Below are 19,110 nucleotides of genomic sequence, written 5' to 3'. Positions count from 1 at the left end.
AATTAAGACTCTATGTTGTGTAGCTACACTTTCTCCTGGTATAACCTTACAATCGATGCAACAACCCCTATCTCTCACTCTAAGTAGGAAAAAATCTATCTGACTCGTATTAACCCCACTTTTAAATGTTACTAGGTGAGACTCCCTCTTCCTAAACCAAGTGTTTGCTAAGATCATATCATAGGACAAACAAAAATCTAAAATCCTTTCTCCACTTTCATTTCTTTCTCCTATACCATAGCCTCCATGGATATTCTCAAATCCATCCCTACTAATGCCTACATGTCCATTAAGGTCACCGCTGATGAAAAGCTTTTCTCCATAAGATGTCTCTTGTACTACTCCATCTAAATCTTCCCAAAATTGATGCTTAATGGAATCATCTAAACCTACTTGAGGTGCATAAACACTAATAATATTAATAATATCCGTACCTAATACTAATTTAATAAGTAAAATTCTATCACCCTTCCTACGGACCTCAACTACATTATCTATAAACTGACGACTCATAACAATCCCTACTCCATTCCTATTCCTATTTATTCCTGTATACCAAATCTTATATCCCCAAGGTTCTATCACTTTAGCTTTCTCACCTACCCATTTGGTCTCTTGAAGACATAAAATATCAATCTTTCTCCTACACATAACATCTACTAACTCTACCAACTTACCAGTTAAAGACCCTATGTTCCAAGTGGCTAACCTAATTTTATGGTCTTGGACTAACTTCTTTACCCCCACCCGTCCAACAAAGTGAGGGAACCCTTGCCTATTTGACACCACACCCGGGCGCCGGTGTGACGCGTCGCTTCTGGGCGACGACCTAGCAACCCTTGCACATTTATCACTGCCTCCGGGCCTAGAGAGTACAGCGCGTCGCTCAGTAGGGAACGCCCCAACGAAATTCTCATATTGGTTCATTTTCATAGGATATGACAATTTTTATGCTGGCTGTCACAGGCCTACCGCAACCCTCCTCCTTTATCCGGGCTTGGGACCGGCAGTGTATAACTACACAGGCGGAGTTTTGCTTTGCCTCAATATTATCTAAAAATTTATTCTATAATTTTTGATTGATAAAATTCAACTCAGAACTTGAGATAGATCAGAGAAATTCTAAGTCTTTGAGGTGATCAGAGTTGGAAGAATAAATCTTGATTTTTGAGAGAGAATGATTTGAAACTGAGGTAAAAGGAAAATGAATGAATTTTCAAAGTCAGAAATTGACTTTAAATTTGAATTTTGAACCTGGTTTTAAGAGAAGGAGATGAAATTTTGAAGTGATATTGAATTCTAGATTTAAAGTTTGAAATCATGATGGAATTTGGATTTTGAGAAATCCAAATGGTATTTAAAAATAAAAATAGATTTAAGAAGTCCAAATGAGATCTGAAAATGTAATTGGATTTGAAGCCTAAAATTGGGAATGGAATTGGATTCTGGATCCTGAATAAAATTGGATCCAAGATCCTGAATAGAATTGGATCCATGATCTGAAATCCAAGATGGAATTGGATTCTGAATCCTAAAATGGATTTTAGATCTTAAAATGAATTTAGAATATGAAATCTGAGATCCGAGATAGAGTTGGACTCTGGATCCTAAAGGGAATTTGGATCTGAAGTCTGAGATCCAAAGTGGAACTGGGTTCTGGATCCTAAAATGGATTTGGATCTGAGGTCTGAGATCCAAGGTGAAATTGGGTTCTGGATCCTAAAATGGATTTGAATTTGAAGTCTGAGATCCAAGATGAGATTGGGTTCTAACTTTGGATTTGGACTTTGAAAGTCCAAAGAAGATGGATCTGGGTTTTAAAAACCCAGACTGAATTTGGATTTTAAGAAGGATCAAGTTTTTGAGATTCAAAATCAATCTCAAACTTTGGTTTTGAATTTTTGAAGATGAAAACTTGATTTTGAAAAGAAGGTGACTTCAAAGTTAAATTGAACTTTGAAGTTTGATTTAGAATTTGAATTTTTTGGGATATATAAATGAATTTCAAAGTCAAATTGGACTTCGAATTCGAATTTTGAATCAGAAGATGGATCAGAAATCTCAAAGTTTGGATTGAACTTTGAAATTGGACTTGATTTTGGAAATGGAATTTTGAATATAGAATGAATTTGAAATCTCAAAGTTAAATTGAACTTTGAGATTGAAAATGAAATAGAATTTGAAAAATGAAAAGATGAATTGGATTTTACAAGAATTGAAGATTGATTAAAGAAGATATTTATATCACTTGGAGTTTTGAAAAGGAATTTTGGAAATATGATGCAGTTCTATCCTAAATGATGAGATGAATTTAAAGAATCTTGAAGTTGGATTTTGAAAAGCTATTTCATTCTTTAAATGAATTAAAATAAGATGGAAAATATAATACATCCCTGACTATGGTCATTGAATGTATTATATAATAATCGAATTTCAATTCAAGTAAAGAATAAAATATATTTTGGTGCTTTTATAGAGTTTAAAATGAAATTAACTCTCAATATACCCTGACTATGGCCATTGGTATATATATTGAATTAATTTTACATTAAACCCTGATAAAAGAGGAAAATATTTAAAGAAAATATGATGATTTTTGAAAAAGGGTCCAGTGTGGATCCAGTGTTATTTTATAAAATATAAAAATCCTAAGTTTTGTTTACATCCTGACTATGGCCATTGATGTAAATCATCAACTTAGGATTAGTTACCTCTTATGAAATGATGCACGTGCCATTCGTGTTCCCATTCGCGAAATTTTTGAAAATAAAGGAGAAAATATGAGAACAAGTGATTCATGATATTTATAATGCTCATTCATTCTAATCTAAGACTGGGAATGTAAATTTTTCATTGATATCTAACTATTACATTATTGAATGGAAATTGAAATCTTATTCCAGGAAGAAAGATAGTACTCTTCATGTATTTCCTGCGAAATGTAAGTTAGTATTAGGCATGGAAAACGATTCATATATGTCATATGAGACTTAAGATATAATTAATGAAATGTATATATCTTACTTTAATGAAAATGCAATATGAATGACCACTTCTATACTGAAATCATACATGGGGTGAGTACTAGCATATACATATGACATACTAAATGTAATGTCCTAAAGTAGACTTGTAGGAAGGATATGAATGATATCCTAAGATATTGAAGCATGTGAATGGAATGGGGAATGATTGCCTAAAATATATAAATGATATGTTGATGCCTACATTATAGGTTAAACTAGTGGTAAAACATATGTACCAATTGATCCCTAAACTAATGAGTATAGGCACGCAGATGGAATGTTAAAACACACTATGATGAATGCAGGAAACAATCAACAAATATGTATGTGCTGTGTACATGTGATGTATGATGTTGGAGCCAAATAGGTGTACATACTATGCTAACACTGCTACAAAAGTTGAAGGTGGTTCCCTGTGTGTATACCTATGTCACATGGGTGCGGGTGCGGGTGCGGGTGCGACACGGGTGCGGCACAATTTTAAAATTTTTGGACACGGGGACTCGGCAAAAAAAAAAAAAAAATATATATATATATATATATATATATATATATATATATATATATATAATTTTATTTTATTTTTAAAATGCCACAGCTGACAGCATAGTCTGTGTGTCTGTGCACAGGCACAGGCACAGCACTGTGCACAGGCACAGGCATAGACTGTGCACTGTGCACAGGCACAGACTGTGCACTGTGCACAGGCACAGCACTGTGCACAGGCTGTGACTGTGCACACTGCACAGCACTGTGCACAGGCACAGGCATAGACTGTGCACTGTGCACAGGCACAGACTGTGCACAGGCTGTGACTGTGCACACTGCACAGACTGTGCACAGTCACAGTCAGGCAGCACAGTCACAGTCTGCACTGTGCCTTTTTTTATATATATTTTTAAGCAAAAAAAAATAAAAAAATGGTTTTTTAGGGACATTTTTGGACTCGGTCAAAGTTGACCGAGTCCAAAATGTGGACGGACTCGGCCTGGACTCGTTGACCGAGTCCGACTCGGCGTTGACCGAGTCCGGGCCGAGTCCGAAGCCGCACCCGAGTCCGCACCCGTGTCGGGGCGTGTCGACTCGGGTGCGGCACCTCCTTAGCCGAGTCCGTGTGACATAGGTGTATACAAGATGGGGATGTGGTGAAAAGAAGGTGAGGTAACAAAGTATGTAAAGGCTACTTGTAAGTGGCACTGTAGCAGGGTCGTGCCTTGAGGATGGAGATGATGCGGTATAGTGACTGAAGTGAAGGTGCAAGGTAAGTGCAAAGTAGTGTCGTGCATCTACTGTGAGCATATGATGGATGATGCTGTTTTGTGAGCATCGAGATCACAATCACCAAGGTGAGCAATAAGCAAACCAATAAGCTAACGCATAAGTTATTTCCAAATAAATCTTGCTGAAACATACATGGAATAGTTGATTTTTGACAGTATGTAAGAAGATGGACCATTTTGCAGAACTAGAAAATTCTGATTTAAAAGGGGATCAGTCTCTGGATGACATACTTACCGACGCCACTTCACTTCGTGAACACTAAATCACAGTGCTGTTAAAGTAAACCATCTTGGTCAGCACCTAATAAAAATGTCTGTCCATGTTACTTAAAACACAGACATTCACTGTATTAAGGTTCAAGGGATTGAAAATACAGGTTTGGAATGTAAATATGTGATATTGTATTTGTTGCAATTTCAAAAAAAAAAAATTATTTGGAACAAATAACAAAAAAAAAAACATATTCCAAGATCAACGCAATGTAAAACTATTACAGAGGTTGCACCATCCTTGTAACTAAGCTCTGAACGCATGAAATTCCAAAGAATGGAGATCCCATCAAGTCGATTCAGGTAGAGGAATCCAGGTCTGGACCTAAGACAAAACTCTGCTACTATTAAACCAGTTGAGTGCGCCTATATTGATGGGCAATTTCCAGAAGTTTGGACCTTGACAATGCTGATGAACTGGAAGGGTATATGTGATGGAGGTCTTATGAGAATTAAATGCAGAATATCCTACTAGCATGAGACAAAACATAGACTATATCTACGCCATATGGCATCTTATTGCTGAGGGAAATGCAAATGGTTATATGATCATGAGCTACGATGCTTAAGAAATGTAGGTTTTAGTAAGAAACAACATAGATTCAAAACATGAATGGATGACTGGTCGTGACTCATGCTCATTTAACTAAATCGTGGCAGATTCTACCATGGTTTTAAATGCTTAATTCCTGTTGGCCATGAATCAAATCTGTAGTATAAGAAAAGAAACTAATGGCTCTCCTAAATACATGCAGTCCCAAAAATGCATAGGTAGCTTGATTCCATCAAAATGACCCCTGTTGTAAGCTGATCACCTATTAAATTGGGGTTTTCAATTTCACCTTCTTACCATGAATCCCTCTCAAATGATCAATTTGACATCTATCACTGCATTTCAGCAGGACAATATGGGAGAATTTAGCCCATCAAGGGATAAACAGAGATTGTAGGTGAAGATTTCAAGCTGATGCCGAGGAGTATATGTACTGCTAGAACATTCAACATGGACGCATGATGTTGTGAATGAGGTGCACGTGAAAAGAAAAAAAAATGATGCTACCACCAGAATAAATGAACAATATGAGGGAAAGTGTCCAAATGTCACTATTCAGCAGATTGTAGAAAAAGAAGAGATCTAACACTGGTTAAACACAACCGATACGATGAACCACATGAAACAAAAGTCATGTATATATAAATTGGGAATAAGAATAAGCGTAGGAGATTAACAATGCAAATAAGAAATCAACTGTGTTGGATAATTAAACTAAAAATAAGAAATCAATATGCAAAAAAAAAGAGAAGAAGACAACAAAGCAGGGAAATGAAAGCTAAGTTAATGCTAATGAAATTAAATTACAGAAGATCTGCTTCTGGCAGATCAGTATAGAAATAAAAGAAATTAAAAGAAGAAATAAACAGAAAATCTGATGGCCTTTAACATTACAGGAGAAAGAGAAGAAAGGACACTTAAATAGGCAGACATATGTTCTGGAGTTTTGACAGTATCCTCTGCAAATTGGTCTTTGTAGATCGATTCGTTTCTCCTAACCATCATTATCCTCTTTATGAGAAGGGCGCCCGAACATTGGCTAAAAATTGAAATCACCATCGTGACTTAGTGACTTAAAGGCATTAAAGAAACTAAGCGAAAATTATGAAAAACCCAGCTTATCTGTTACCCACGATGGGCGTTGCTATAGTAGTACAGGAATGAAGCCTCGATGCCTTATGAGGAATACTGAGCTTCCTAGCTAACACGAGGATACTCCACATATTTTCAACAGGGCGACTATCAAACTGGCTTTCCCGACAAACCATATTCATCTATACGGCAAATTAGATAAGCTATTCAAAATATTCCGGAACAAGAGATCGAGAAAATAAAATCAGACCACATAACAATCACGCTGAAATATGAAACCCTTGTTCAGCAGGTCTCTTGCTTAGGTGCATCTAATTGCCAGAAATGCATAGAGATAAAGACACAGACATGATACTGTATGAAGCAGGGGAAACCAGTATCTCTCCAAATCGAGATGGATATGAGATAATAACACAAATGGGAACAATGACGATCAACAAGAACACGCGTTTGATGCATTTAATGAAGGCCAAAATTTAATGACATAGAAGAACCAAATTCCAAAATAGAGACAATAGCTTGAATGGGAAATCCAAAAGTTTGCCAGAAAATTAACACGAGAACAATATTTAGCAGAAGATTTGAACTGGGATTCGGATGGATCCTGTCAGATTATAGAATCCGACAGCCTGCGCCACGAAATTGTAGCATGATGAGGCACGAAGAGGAAGAAAATGTTGGAACATAGTTGTTCCGTTACTATTGCACGAGAGGTAGATTGGTTTGCTAGAGGCAAATCAATGCTACCATGGTGCTTCAAAATGGGGCAAAACGAAAAGAAAAAAAAATCAAGAGAAAACGAAAAAGAGAAGGGATTCTTACCTTGTTCGCAGAAGTTCTGAAGGGAGGGGAAACTCCTTCTTTGCAATACCGTGGAACCCTACTACCATTTGAAGAAGGAGAGGAGGGGAATGTCATCGATGCCTTAGCCTTCTCCTACAGTTTTCTTATATAGGCGAGGGAGGAAAGATTTGGAAGCGGGTTGGTTGGAGATGAAGGGCGAGGGAGCTCGTGATGAGGGTTCTTGAGGAAGCTCCCAGAAGACCGAGTGCGTGCGAGAGTTCTGGAGAGTAAAAGAAAAGGGGAATAGGCGAGAGATAAGGGTTTTTGTTACGGAGGGATTTTCCAAAGTTTTCCAAAAAGAGACCTCTTTAAAAAGTTCTTTCTCAAAACGGGTTCTTAAAAGCAGTTTTTTTTTGTAATTTTCTTTTATTATTTGATTTTTTGTTCTTTTTCCCGGCATTTTCAGATTTTTTTGTTATTTTGGAAATAAAACCCTAGAACCTAAGCAATACGAGAGATAAGACTTTTTTTTTTTGAGAAATATTTACAAAAAGAGGTTTTCTGAAAATTTAGGTTTTGATTTTTTTAGAATTTTCTTCAGAAAATGGGTTCGGGTCCAGATTTTGAGAAAATATTCAAGTTTTGAACCTTGAACCGAGAAATATGGAGTCATGGATCCAAATGGATACCGAATGGGCTGTCTGAGCCTTTCAGAAATTATTTTTGGTATTTTTAGAGATTTAATTTGGAAATTGGATAACGAGGCTCAGATTGGGATTTTGGCACCGGATCCAGATCCGAAATCGAGTCAGATATATAAAAATGGATTTAGTTTCAGTAAAACTTGAGAAATAAACTGGAATTTGGATTTAAAACTGACTCAATTACTCAAAAAAAAAAATGGAATCAGGGGCAAACAGGGAATATTTAAAAGATTTGAAAATTTTGGGGTGTTCACACATGTGGGAAACATAGAACATTCATTCAATGGTTTAATAAAATATTTGTAAGTGGAATAAGGGACATACATAGCATAGACACCAGAAACACTTCGTGGATTTTTATTTTATTTTTTAATTCATACTTGTCCTAGAAGGCACCATGTTAGTGAGAGCTATCTAGAAATAGGGACGTCAACATTTTCCCCTGCATGCTGCTGTGGAATAAGAAAAGAGAACAGATCAATGGAATAGATGGGTCAACCTGTGTATGTAGAAAATGACTTTCATGACATCATATTCATGGTATTGTCTTCATTCAAGTGACAGTATTGAATGCACGAATACATGCTATATGTTCATTAGATCTTTTCTATTTCCATGTACTATATTTATCAGATTTGGTTCTGTGAAGCGTGGGAACTTGCTTTACAATTATAATTTTCTTCTTTCCTAGATGTACTTGCAAGTTCCATCCACTTCCTTCGCAAATACCTTATTTGATGTCTATTGCAGTGTTAATTGGACGCCATCCTTTCTGCTGAAGAGGTATATTTTGACAGGGATTCATGATGGTCCACATGAACCATTTATTGCTGATTCTGTGGACTTTGTTGTCTGCCAGGTGATAGCAGTTTTCACAACTTCAACTTTATTATAACTGCTCTTGTTTCTGTTTAATGGTTATGACTGCTCAATTTCACTTTTTGAATGGCTAGATGTTCAGTTATGTGAAAACCATGTATAGTTTTTGTTTGTGATCAATTTTTTAGGATCATCAACTAAACTAACACATTTGTGTTTCAAAATTTGGTTGATATATTAGGATGATGTACTGGGAGCTAGGAAACAGGGTTGCAGATACTCTGGATATGGGTTGTGACAGACTTGACCCTATAGTTCATCTGATTTCTGAAGAGTAAGTCTGGCTCTGGATTGGATTTATAATGAAGTTCCAGGCCTGGTTCAGATATGAGCTAAAAACAGGTAGCATCTATTGATTTCAAAGTGAAGAAGATAAGTTGGTTGGGTCAAACCGAATTCCATCCTGGACCCTGGCATATTTTTTCTATCTAATTCAGACCCAGATCTGAATAGACCTACTATAATTGTCTTAAATCCGACTTGGGTTTGGATATATAATATCAGAACTTCAACCCAGTTTCATCCCTAGTTTTGGTGTAATGCTTACTAGGTTAACTCCCTATGTGCCTCCTTTCAAGTTGGTTCGCCTTAATGTTAGGAACTTAGGATGACCAGTAGCAGTTTCAGCAATTTGACAATGGGTGTTGTCAATTTCGAGAGTGTCACCCATCATGCATAGAGAGTAGTAATATTTATTTCATTTATTATTATTTTTTTCTAACTTGTGGCTGAAGTTATATTGTACTTAATGTTGTATTGGGTAAAGCAAGGTTGTTGCATAGGGCAATGTAATATTAATGCAGTGTTAAGAGTAGCGATTGAGTTGATGTTGTATGGGAGATTGTAAATTCAACTTGTAAACCAAGGAAGAGTCATTATAAATAAGACTATGAGGTGACCTATTGAGTATTCGCCCTTGGGTCTCTCCTTTTGTAGACTTTTGGCATTTCTTACTCCCAGTGGATGATTGTTTCAAATATTTGGGATCTATCATTCAAAAGTATGGAGAAATTGATGGAGATGTAAATCATAGGATAAAGGTTGGGTGGATGAAATGGAAAAGTGCAACTGGAGTGTTGTGCTATCGTAGAATGTCATTGCGGTTGAAGGGAAAGTTTTATAGGATGACAATTAAGCCCGCTTTACTATATGGTACGGAATGTTGGGCTGCCAAGAGACATCATATTCAAAAAATGAGTGTAGCTGAGATGTGTATGCTTAGATGGATGTGTGGAAATACAATAAAAGATAAGATTTGAAACGAGGAGATACGTAAGAAGGTAGGCGTTGCACCCATTGAAAATAAGATGAGAGAGAATCGTTTACGGTGGTTTGGACATATTCGGCAAAGGCCTAATGATGCTCCAGTTAGAAGGATGGAGAAATGGGAAAATATATTAGTTAAAAGAGGTCGGGGTAGGCCTAGGAAGACTTGGATGGAGATGATAGGAAATGATATGAATGCTTTGAACCTCACCGAGGACATGGCATTGGATAGAAATGATTGGAGGAGAAGGATTCATGTGGAAGACCCAGAATGATTTTCTTTGTTGGTTCATATCGCCGACCCCAATTGTTTTGGGATGAAGGCTTAGTTGTTGTTGTTGTTTTCTCTCTGTTCTCTTTCTCTCTCTCTCCTTTCTAACACGTCTTGTGTATCTTATTGGCATCTGTGATGACTTCTTTGACTATGATAATTTTTTGTTCTTCCTTTCCTTTCTTCCATCTTTTCTTCTTGCTTTTTCTTCTTTTCTCCTTGATCTATTGTTGATCTGAGATCAACAGCAGAGATTGTTCTCCCCAAGTTACTGTATTGCTCACATCATCCAGTGACAGCAGATCTGGTTGCTTCAGCTTATTTTCTGAGCCATCTGGACCCCTCTTTTTATTCCCTATATTCTTCGTCTATTTTCTGTGGCCTTTTCTTTCTTGGGTACTGTTTGGATGATACCCAAAACCAAGTTGAAAACTATGTATACCCATCCTGGGAAATTCTTACTAACCTAGCCTTATATCTTTCTAAGGTTCTATCACTTTTGGTTTTTACTTTGTATACCCATCTACAACCTATGGTCTTTTTCCCTTTAGGGAGATCTTCTATTTTCTAGATTTTGGATTCTTCTAAGGCTTCTAGCTCATCATTCATGGCACCTATCCATTCGAGATAATTTTTTGCTTGATTGTATATGGTGGGTTCAAAATAGGAAAATATTTTGGCTAGGCATGCTCTATGTTGAAGAGAAAATGACTTATATGACACAAATGTATCCGATGGTCTAAATCAGAGTTACCGGAAGCGCCTAAGCAAAAGGGGAAGCGCGCTTCCCCGAAGTGCGCTTCGGAAGCGCGAAACGCCATGCTTCCGAAGCGTGAGGGGAAGTGTCCCCCTTTTTTGGGAAGCGCGCTTCCCTTATAGGGAAGCGCGCTTCCCTTTTATGGGAAACGCGCTTCCCCCACGTTTCTCCCACGCTTCCCCATTTTTTGCATTTTTTTTGGCTTCCGGTTTGCTTCCTAGGTCGCTTCCGGTTCGCTTCCTAGGTCGCTTCCGAGACGGTTCAGAATTTTCTTCTAAGTGGTCCCACGCTTTCCCGCTTCCTAAATTTTTGAAAGTGCCTCGCTTCCCACTCCCGCTTCCCGCTCCCGCTTCCTCGACTGGTAACTCTGGTCTAAATAATCTATCAGATATTATGAAGGTATTAGGTTCTTGTGTTTCAAGGTTAAAGTACCTTTCTAAAGCATTAGGTCGCCTATCATTACCTCTTCTACTATCTGCGTTTACATCATCATTTACACCACCTGGGATATTAAGTAGAGGTTCTTCATCAAGAATATCAAAATTCAAAGAATCATCATTGCTTTTAGGAAGCAATTTTATCAAAAAAGAAGTCATTAACTTTCCTAGGCACATTTTGATCAAAGAAACTTTTCTTTTCTAAAAAAGTCACATTCCTAGAAATCTAAAGCCTTTTTGGTTTTCACCATATTCGAAAAAAATGCAAGTTATTGCCCTTGGTGATAATTTGTCATTTTTGTTTGCAAGAACAAGTCATTTACACCCAAAGGTCCTCAATCTTAAATAATCAGGAGAAATTTTGTAAAGTTTTTTGAAAGGTGAGATATTTTGAAGTTTAATAGAAAGAATTCGGTTAACTTATAAGATAAACAATGGTAAACTATGCTTCGGCCCAAAATTCTTTTAGAACGTGTTGTGAAATAAGTAGAGTTCTAGTGGTTTCTACTATATGCCTATGTTTTCTTTCGACCAATCCATTTTGTTGAGGGTTATTGGCCAAGATCTTTGATGTACAATTCCATTGATCTCCAAATACTTTTTGAAATCATTTGACAAATTCTCCCCTTGAATTTGAGCAAAAAATAAATATGTTGGTCTCAAATAAATTTTTGACTAGATTGTGAAAAGTTTTGAAATGTTCAAAAACTTCATATTTGTGCCTAAGAAAATAAATTCACGTATAACGAGAATAATCATCGACAAAGATCACATAATAAGTATATTCATCCTTTGAGGCAATCTATGTTAGACCCCATAATTCAAGTGGGTTAGAAGCAAAAAAAGTGCTCTCCTTAAAAGGAATAACTTTCATCTTTCCAAGAATGCAATCAAGACTTTCATTACAAACTTTTTTCAAATGAGGTACATTGGATATTTAAAATGATAGGATGTCCTCGCCTTTGATGCCACAAAAGAGTATCCAAATTTTGTACAATACAACAAAATGTGCTTTTAAGAATTCTTAATCGATCCATATAGTAGAGATCCCCTTCTTTATGGCCTTCACCAATTTGCTTCTTAGACTAGAGATCATGCACCAAACATCGGTCTGATAGGAAAGAGATACAACCATGGTCGGCAATTTGAGAAACAGAAAGAAGGTTTAAGTTAAATTTTGGAACAAATCTAATTTTAGGAATAGAAATGTTTGAAAAGTTTTTTAAAATTTTCAATTTCTTTTATGTCAAGAGAGGAGCCATCGACGGTAAAAACATTAATACCACAATCGAAAAGTAAAGAGTTATTGAGAGTCAAATGCACCAGAATCCAAGAGCCAAGAAATCTTGCCTAGAAGTGAAGAAGAGGAGAACACGACACCTATAATGGAAGAAGATGAACCTTTGAGAAGTGTTTGTAGGACCTCCATTAGTTGGGACAACGTCATCCAGTGGAATTGAAATTTTTATTGGTTCTACTCTTGTCCTCTTATGTTGCATCTACGATCGCCACCCTTTTCTCATCTCTTCTTTTGAATTTGGGTCAATAGGGCTTGATGCGTCCCGATTCTCCACAATTATGTCACACAGTCTTCTTTTTTTCCATCATCATAACATTGCCTCCCATAGTTAGGTTTGGTGAAGTAAGGAGGCTTATAAGCATTTGTGTTGGCACAGGGTCTAGAGACGGCCAACACTTGACTTCTTTGTGATTAGACATACTCTTTAATCTAGTTTCTTCAATCTATGGTACTTGTTCATATTCGGGTCTTAGGCCCTTCATGAATTGAAAGAATTGCTCTTCAAGGATTTGATTTTTCCTGAGAAGAGCATCATTGGGTGTGTCCCAAATAGGCTCCATTTTAGCCATTTAGTCCCATAACCTTTTGAGAGTTTCATAATACTCTCTAACATTCGTATCGCCTTGTTTACAATTATGAATTCGATCGCACAAGTCCCACTTGTGTGCGGCATCTTTTTGCGTGTAAGTTTGCTTGATGAAGACTCATGCTTTATTCTCTCTTTCGAATTTCAAAATGTTGGCACAAGGTTTTTCACACATACTCCCCATATATATATATATATATATATATATATATATATATATATATATATATATATATATATATATATAGAGAGAGAGAGAGAGAGAGAGAGAGAGAGAGTTTGTATGGCCAACCTCTCATTTTTTGTAGGCTTTCTTATAGTCTAAAAGTGTTTTTTCTCGCACTCTCTTTGAGGTTTTCTTATTTAGTCACACCATCTTCTCCCATAGTGGTATTGGTGAGAATAGGTTGAGGTTCCGGTATGGAATCCTCTTTTCTACTAGAATCCTCTTCACCGTGGTGGCTCACACATTGTAGTTGGTCCCATCAAATTTGATAGGAACAATGGTCACAACTTCTTTGTCGGCTATGGAGAAAAATAGGAGAGAAAGAGGAGAAGAAGAGGATAAAGAATGTTGATGTCACGTTTCCTGGACCAACGATCCACCGCTTCCTTGAACTTACGAACCACCACGCGATCTTTCGATACACCAAATAAAATTCAAGAGCTCCAATACCTTTGATACCATGTAATGAAACAAAAGTGCATAAATAGATGCCTCTTATGAGCTTATAAACACGCAGGACCACTTATGGGTCAATACAAAACACAATCACAAAGCCACTTGAGGTCAAGAATAAATCATAAAAAATATTAATTTATTTAAGAGAGAAATGTTTGAGACAAGCATAATACAAGAAAGGGGTGAGATCCTCTTTATATAGGCAATAGAGACCACATAGAGCCGGTTATAAATAGAGCTGTTGGGAGCTCTCAAATGCTCTATTGGTTAACCAAAAGGACCCTTAGTTAATATAAAAAAAGATAAAAATAAAAATAAATATAAAAGGACTAAAGTGCCCCTAATGGGCACAACCTATTACATGAGTGGAAAAGACTAAAATACCCCTAATGGGTATTACCTATTGCAATAATATATAAATACATATATACATATAAATATATATACATATAAATATATATACATATAAATATATATATATATATGTGCATACACATTATATAGGTATATATCTATGTATATACGCCTATATATACAACTTTAACAGATAGATCTCTTTAGCTATGCCCCTTAATGTTAAACCAATTAAATGGTGCTGCTCTATTTTTATCTTGTTTATGTAAAGAAACCTTTACAAAATATGCTACAAAAAAAAATTAATACAGACATTGTATAGTGCAGCATAAACGTTAAGAACAGTGCCAACATGATGATACCATCATAATTTTGCCCTTATCAGTCCTTTACTACTCTCTCTCAAAATCTATTGTTCAAGAATAGATGAGATGCACCGAACCCTAGGTAGAGAGAGAGAGAGAGGGACGACTGCACAATAATAGAACTCGTTAACTTGTTATTAGGGCTACTCTCTATGTTAAATAGAGAGAGACCAAAAAGAATAAATTACATCTAAGTCCATCCTTAAATTAAAATTTCAAATAACCTCTAATCTAAGAAGACTTAAACTTAAAACCACCTATTATCAACACTCCCCCTCAAGCTGGAGCATAGATATCAATCATGCTCAGCTTGTCACAACATTTTGAGAAATTTGGTCTAGCAAGAGGCTTTGTAAACATATCTGCAACTTGGTCTTCCGACTTTAGATATTTGGTAGTGATATGACCAGCTTGAACCATATCTCTTACATAGTGGCAATCAACCTCAATATGCTTTGTTCTCTCATGAAAGACATGATTGTTCGCTATATATGTTGCAGCCTTGTTATCACACATCATGGTCATAGGAGAGGAAACCTTCACCTGAAGATCATGAAGAAAGTACGAACCCACATCAATTCAGCAGCTGTTTGGGCCATAGCCCGATATTCTGATTCTGCACTCGACCTAGAAACCACATTTTGTTTCTTACTTCTCCAAGAAATCAAGTTGTCTCCCAGAAACACACAGAATCCTATGGTAGATTTTTTATCCACTACAGATCCTGCATAGTCAGCAGTAGAATAGGCCACTATCTCCAGAGTTCCACCTTTCCTGAACAATAACCCCTTTCCAGGAGAAGATTTTAGATATCTGAAAATCATTATAGCTGCATTCCAATGTACCTCAGTTGGTTTGTCCATAAACTGGCTAACTTTGCTTACTGCTAGAGCAATATTCGGCCTGGTCACAGTTACTGTTAAAATATGTACCTAATCATTTAATGTAATATATATATTTTATATATATAAGGTAATACATATACATATATTAATATATATGTATATGCATCTACTTATTATATATATAAAATATATATTTTTCTACTTTGTTTAAGCTGTAGGGGTAGTTTAGTCTTTTCCCCTGTTTTACGCACATTCACTTTATGAATGTGATTGTAATTTAGTTTATTTTTCTTTTTCTTTTTCTTTTTTATTTCTTTTAATTCTAGTACCAAAAGGTACCTTGGGGGGCCCACTCAAATAGACGTTGGGCCCCTCCAACGTCTATGAATGGAGCCCCTCCAAGGCTCCTTTTTGTGGTTATAAATAAGGGCTCTCCCCTTTGTATTTCTTCATGGCTTTGAGTCAAAGCCCAAGTGTTTAATAAATTAATTCCATTGTTTTTATGCCTTTGTACCTTTGTGGGTTATTTGTGAGTTGTGCCTTTGTGCACAAGTGTTCTTATTGTGCATTCGTGGTGGGTTTATTATCAAAAATATTAAGGTCTTGATCTTAGTATCTTGGTGGAGATACTTTTACATGGTATCATAGCCAGGTTAAAGAAGGAGGATAGTGCATCCCGCCACTTGTGAAGTACCTCGGTAATCGTGCCCTCAAGTAAGTGAAGTTTTGAAGTATATCATCTACTTCGGGCGATATTTTAGAAGCAACTTTTGTCAAGAAAAGTTGGAAAAACTCTTAAGGTACACATTATTTTCTATCATCTTACCTCTCTAATGGGTGAAATAGACTCCCACTTCTCCCTTGGGTTTAAACTTAGTGGTTCGAACAATCATGTTTGGGCCGGCAATATGGAAGCCCATATCAAAGGGAAAGGCCTTTGGGGATACGTTCAAAGTTCCATATCGGAACCCGAACCCAAACTTTCTATCATAGAGAAAGGGGATATTAAGATTCTTGAAGGTGAAGATAGACAAAAGGCCCTTGAAGAATATTCAAAAAAGCATGATGAGTGGGAAATGAAGAACTTCAAAATTTTATCTTGGATTTTTTCGTCCGTTGAAACCAAGATCAATGCCAACATCATTAAGTTTAAAAGGGCCTCCGAAGCTTGGTTGTACCTTGAAAAAATGTATACTTCAAGAGACTTATCACACAAATATTATCTCCAAAAGAAAGCTTTGACTCTTCAACAAAATGATTTGTCTATTTGGGAATATTTTGCCGAATTATCATCTATTTGGGACGAGCTTGCTATGCTCGAACCAAAATGTTGCGGAGAAGCTATTGAATTAAGACACAAGCAACTAGAGGAAGATCGATTTTTTAATTTTTTAAATGGTCTTAGACCCGAATTTGTCCTCTCTCCTATCCGCTTTCACATCTCCTTCTATTGAAGATGTCATCACCAAGCTAAGTGGTGAGGAAACACGTATGGGGATTAGTAAAAATAACCCGAGTATTCTTGCTACCTCTTCTCAAAGTGATTATGAAGTGGTTAATGTCGTGTCAAGACCCGGAAATAACTTGAAAACCTACAAACCTCCACATTTCAAGAATCAAGGGCAAGGAGAAAATGATCGATATGGCAAGAGAGACTATAGCAAATTAATTTGCCATTTTTGTAAAGAACCGGGGCATATCAAACCCCTTTGTCCTAAATGGAAGAAATTTCTTGCCGCGGCTTTAGCATCCCAATCAGAAGAACGACCTTCGTCATCAAATGAGTCTCTTTCGCTTCAACAAATTGTGGATGCTCTTCAACCTATTCTCAAAGGAGGCATTTCTGGAGCCGCTATGTCATCCTCATCCTCTCTCGGTAAGTCATCTTGGCTCCTTGATTCTGGTGCCTCATTTCATATGACTCCAAGTCCTTGTTTTCTCTCTGATTATTCTAAAAGTTTTCTTCCATCTTTTGTCTCAACGGCGGATGGAACACCTCTTGAAATTAAAGGAATGGGCAATTTTAAAAAACAAGACTTCTTTATCCCAAAAATTCGTCTTATACCAAAATTAAACTTAAATTTACTTTCCGTTTTTCAACTCTCGGACCATGGTTGCGATATAAAATTCTCTTCTAATAAATGTTGGATATAGGATCGTCAGTCCAGGAAGTTGATTGAGGAAGGCTCTAGGAGAGAAGACCTCTACTATGTTGATTTTCTCAAAATTTCCAAGAACCAGTTTTGTAATGTTGCTCAAAACAAAGATATTCATGTATGGCATAAGAGATTGGGTCATCCCAACATTGTTAAAATCTCTTATTTGCCCTTTATTAAGCATCTTTGTAATGAAAATTTTGTTTGTAATGAATGTATTCTTGGAAAAATGAAAAGTCTCCCTTTTCCTCAAAGATCTATGTTTACAACAAGACCTTTTGAAATTGTTCACTCCGATGTATGGGGTCCGGCTCCGGTGATATCTAAGGGAGGTTTCTCATACTATGTTATCTATGTGGACGATTTCACTAGGTTTAGTTGGATATATTTTCTTAAACATAAACATAAGTTTTCTCAACTTTTAAAACATTTCATATGATGGTTTTAAATCAATTCAATGGAAAGTTAAAAATTCTTAGAACCGATTCGGGTGGCGAATATCTTTCCAATGAATTCAAAAGTTATCTTGAAAATTATGGAATTCTCCATCAAAAGTCTTGTCCTAAAACTCCCCAACAAAATGGGTTGGCGGAACGAAAACATAGGCATATTATTGAAACAACACGAACTTTGCTCATTTCACAAAATATTCCGAAAAAACTTTGGGCGGAGGCCGCCCTTACTTCTGTCTATCTCATAAACAGACTTCCATCTAAAAACTTGAACAAAATTTCCCCATTTGAAAAATTATACGAAAAAGAACCTGATTATAGCAGGTTAAGGGTTTTTGGATGTAAATGTTTTGTCCTTACTGATAAAAATGACAAACTCTCCCCTAAGGCCATTCCTTGTGCCTTTCTTGGTTATTCTGAAACTCATAAAGGCTTTCGCTGTTATGATATTAAAAGTGATAAACTATATGTTTCCAGAAATGTAAGCTTCTTGGAAAATGTTAGTGGTTTCGAGAAACTTGAAACTAATGACGAGAATATAGACTATTCTTTTCTGTTTGATTTATTAACTGAAGATGATGATACTAGTGATGATGAAACAAATCAAAATGACTTGAATAATAATGAAACTCGTTCTGATTCCTCAACACTTCATCAACACATCAATGAAGAATCACATAGAGATCCTATAACCTACTCTCATAGAGATAGGAATACTTTTAGAAGTGCCCTCGAAAGATATGATAGTGAGCCTATCCCTTCGAGTGAAGAAAATCTTCGTAGGACCGAAAGATCAAGAAGACCCCCTTCTAGGTTCATCTCATATGAGTCATTTTCACCGAAATATAGAGCCTGTCTAAGCGCCATTCACTCTTACATAGAACCTAGGGATTTCGAGGAAGCACAAAAATGCCCGGAATGGATAGTCGCTATGAATAAGGAACTTGAAGCCCTAAAGAAAGCAAAGACATGGGAGTTTCAAGACCTCCCTAAAGACAAGAAAGCAATAGGGTGTAGATGGGTGTTTAAAGTCAAAACTAAGAGTGATGGGT

At 36.5% G+C, this 19,110-nt stretch overlaps 1 protein-coding gene across 3 annotated transcripts in view; it reads left to right on the top strand.

The window, feature by feature from the left end:
* The window catches only part of LOC149836368 (alpha/beta-Hydrolases superfamily protein), a 124,734-nt gene that overhangs the window by 61,347 nt on the left and 44,277 nt on the right, over positions 1–19,110 (top strand). For all 3 annotated transcript variants that reach the window (XM_090009177.1, XM_090009175.1, XM_090009176.1), the window contains exon 5: positions 8,459–8,567. In XM_090009177.1, the coding sequence (XP_089865303.1) occupies positions 8,459–8,567 (109 nt within the window). The remainder of the gene's footprint in view (positions 1–8,458; positions 8,568–19,110) is intronic.

The sequence above is a fragment of the Nuphar pumila genome, chromosome 6 (assembly GCF_984573655.1).
Source record: "Nuphar pumila chromosome 6, dmNupPumi1.hap1.1, whole genome shotgun sequence".
NCBI classification, from domain to species: domain Eukaryota; kingdom Viridiplantae; phylum Streptophyta; class Magnoliopsida; order Nymphaeales; family Nymphaeaceae; genus Nuphar; species Nuphar pumila.
This window is presented reverse-complemented; position numbering and strand designations above follow the sequence as displayed.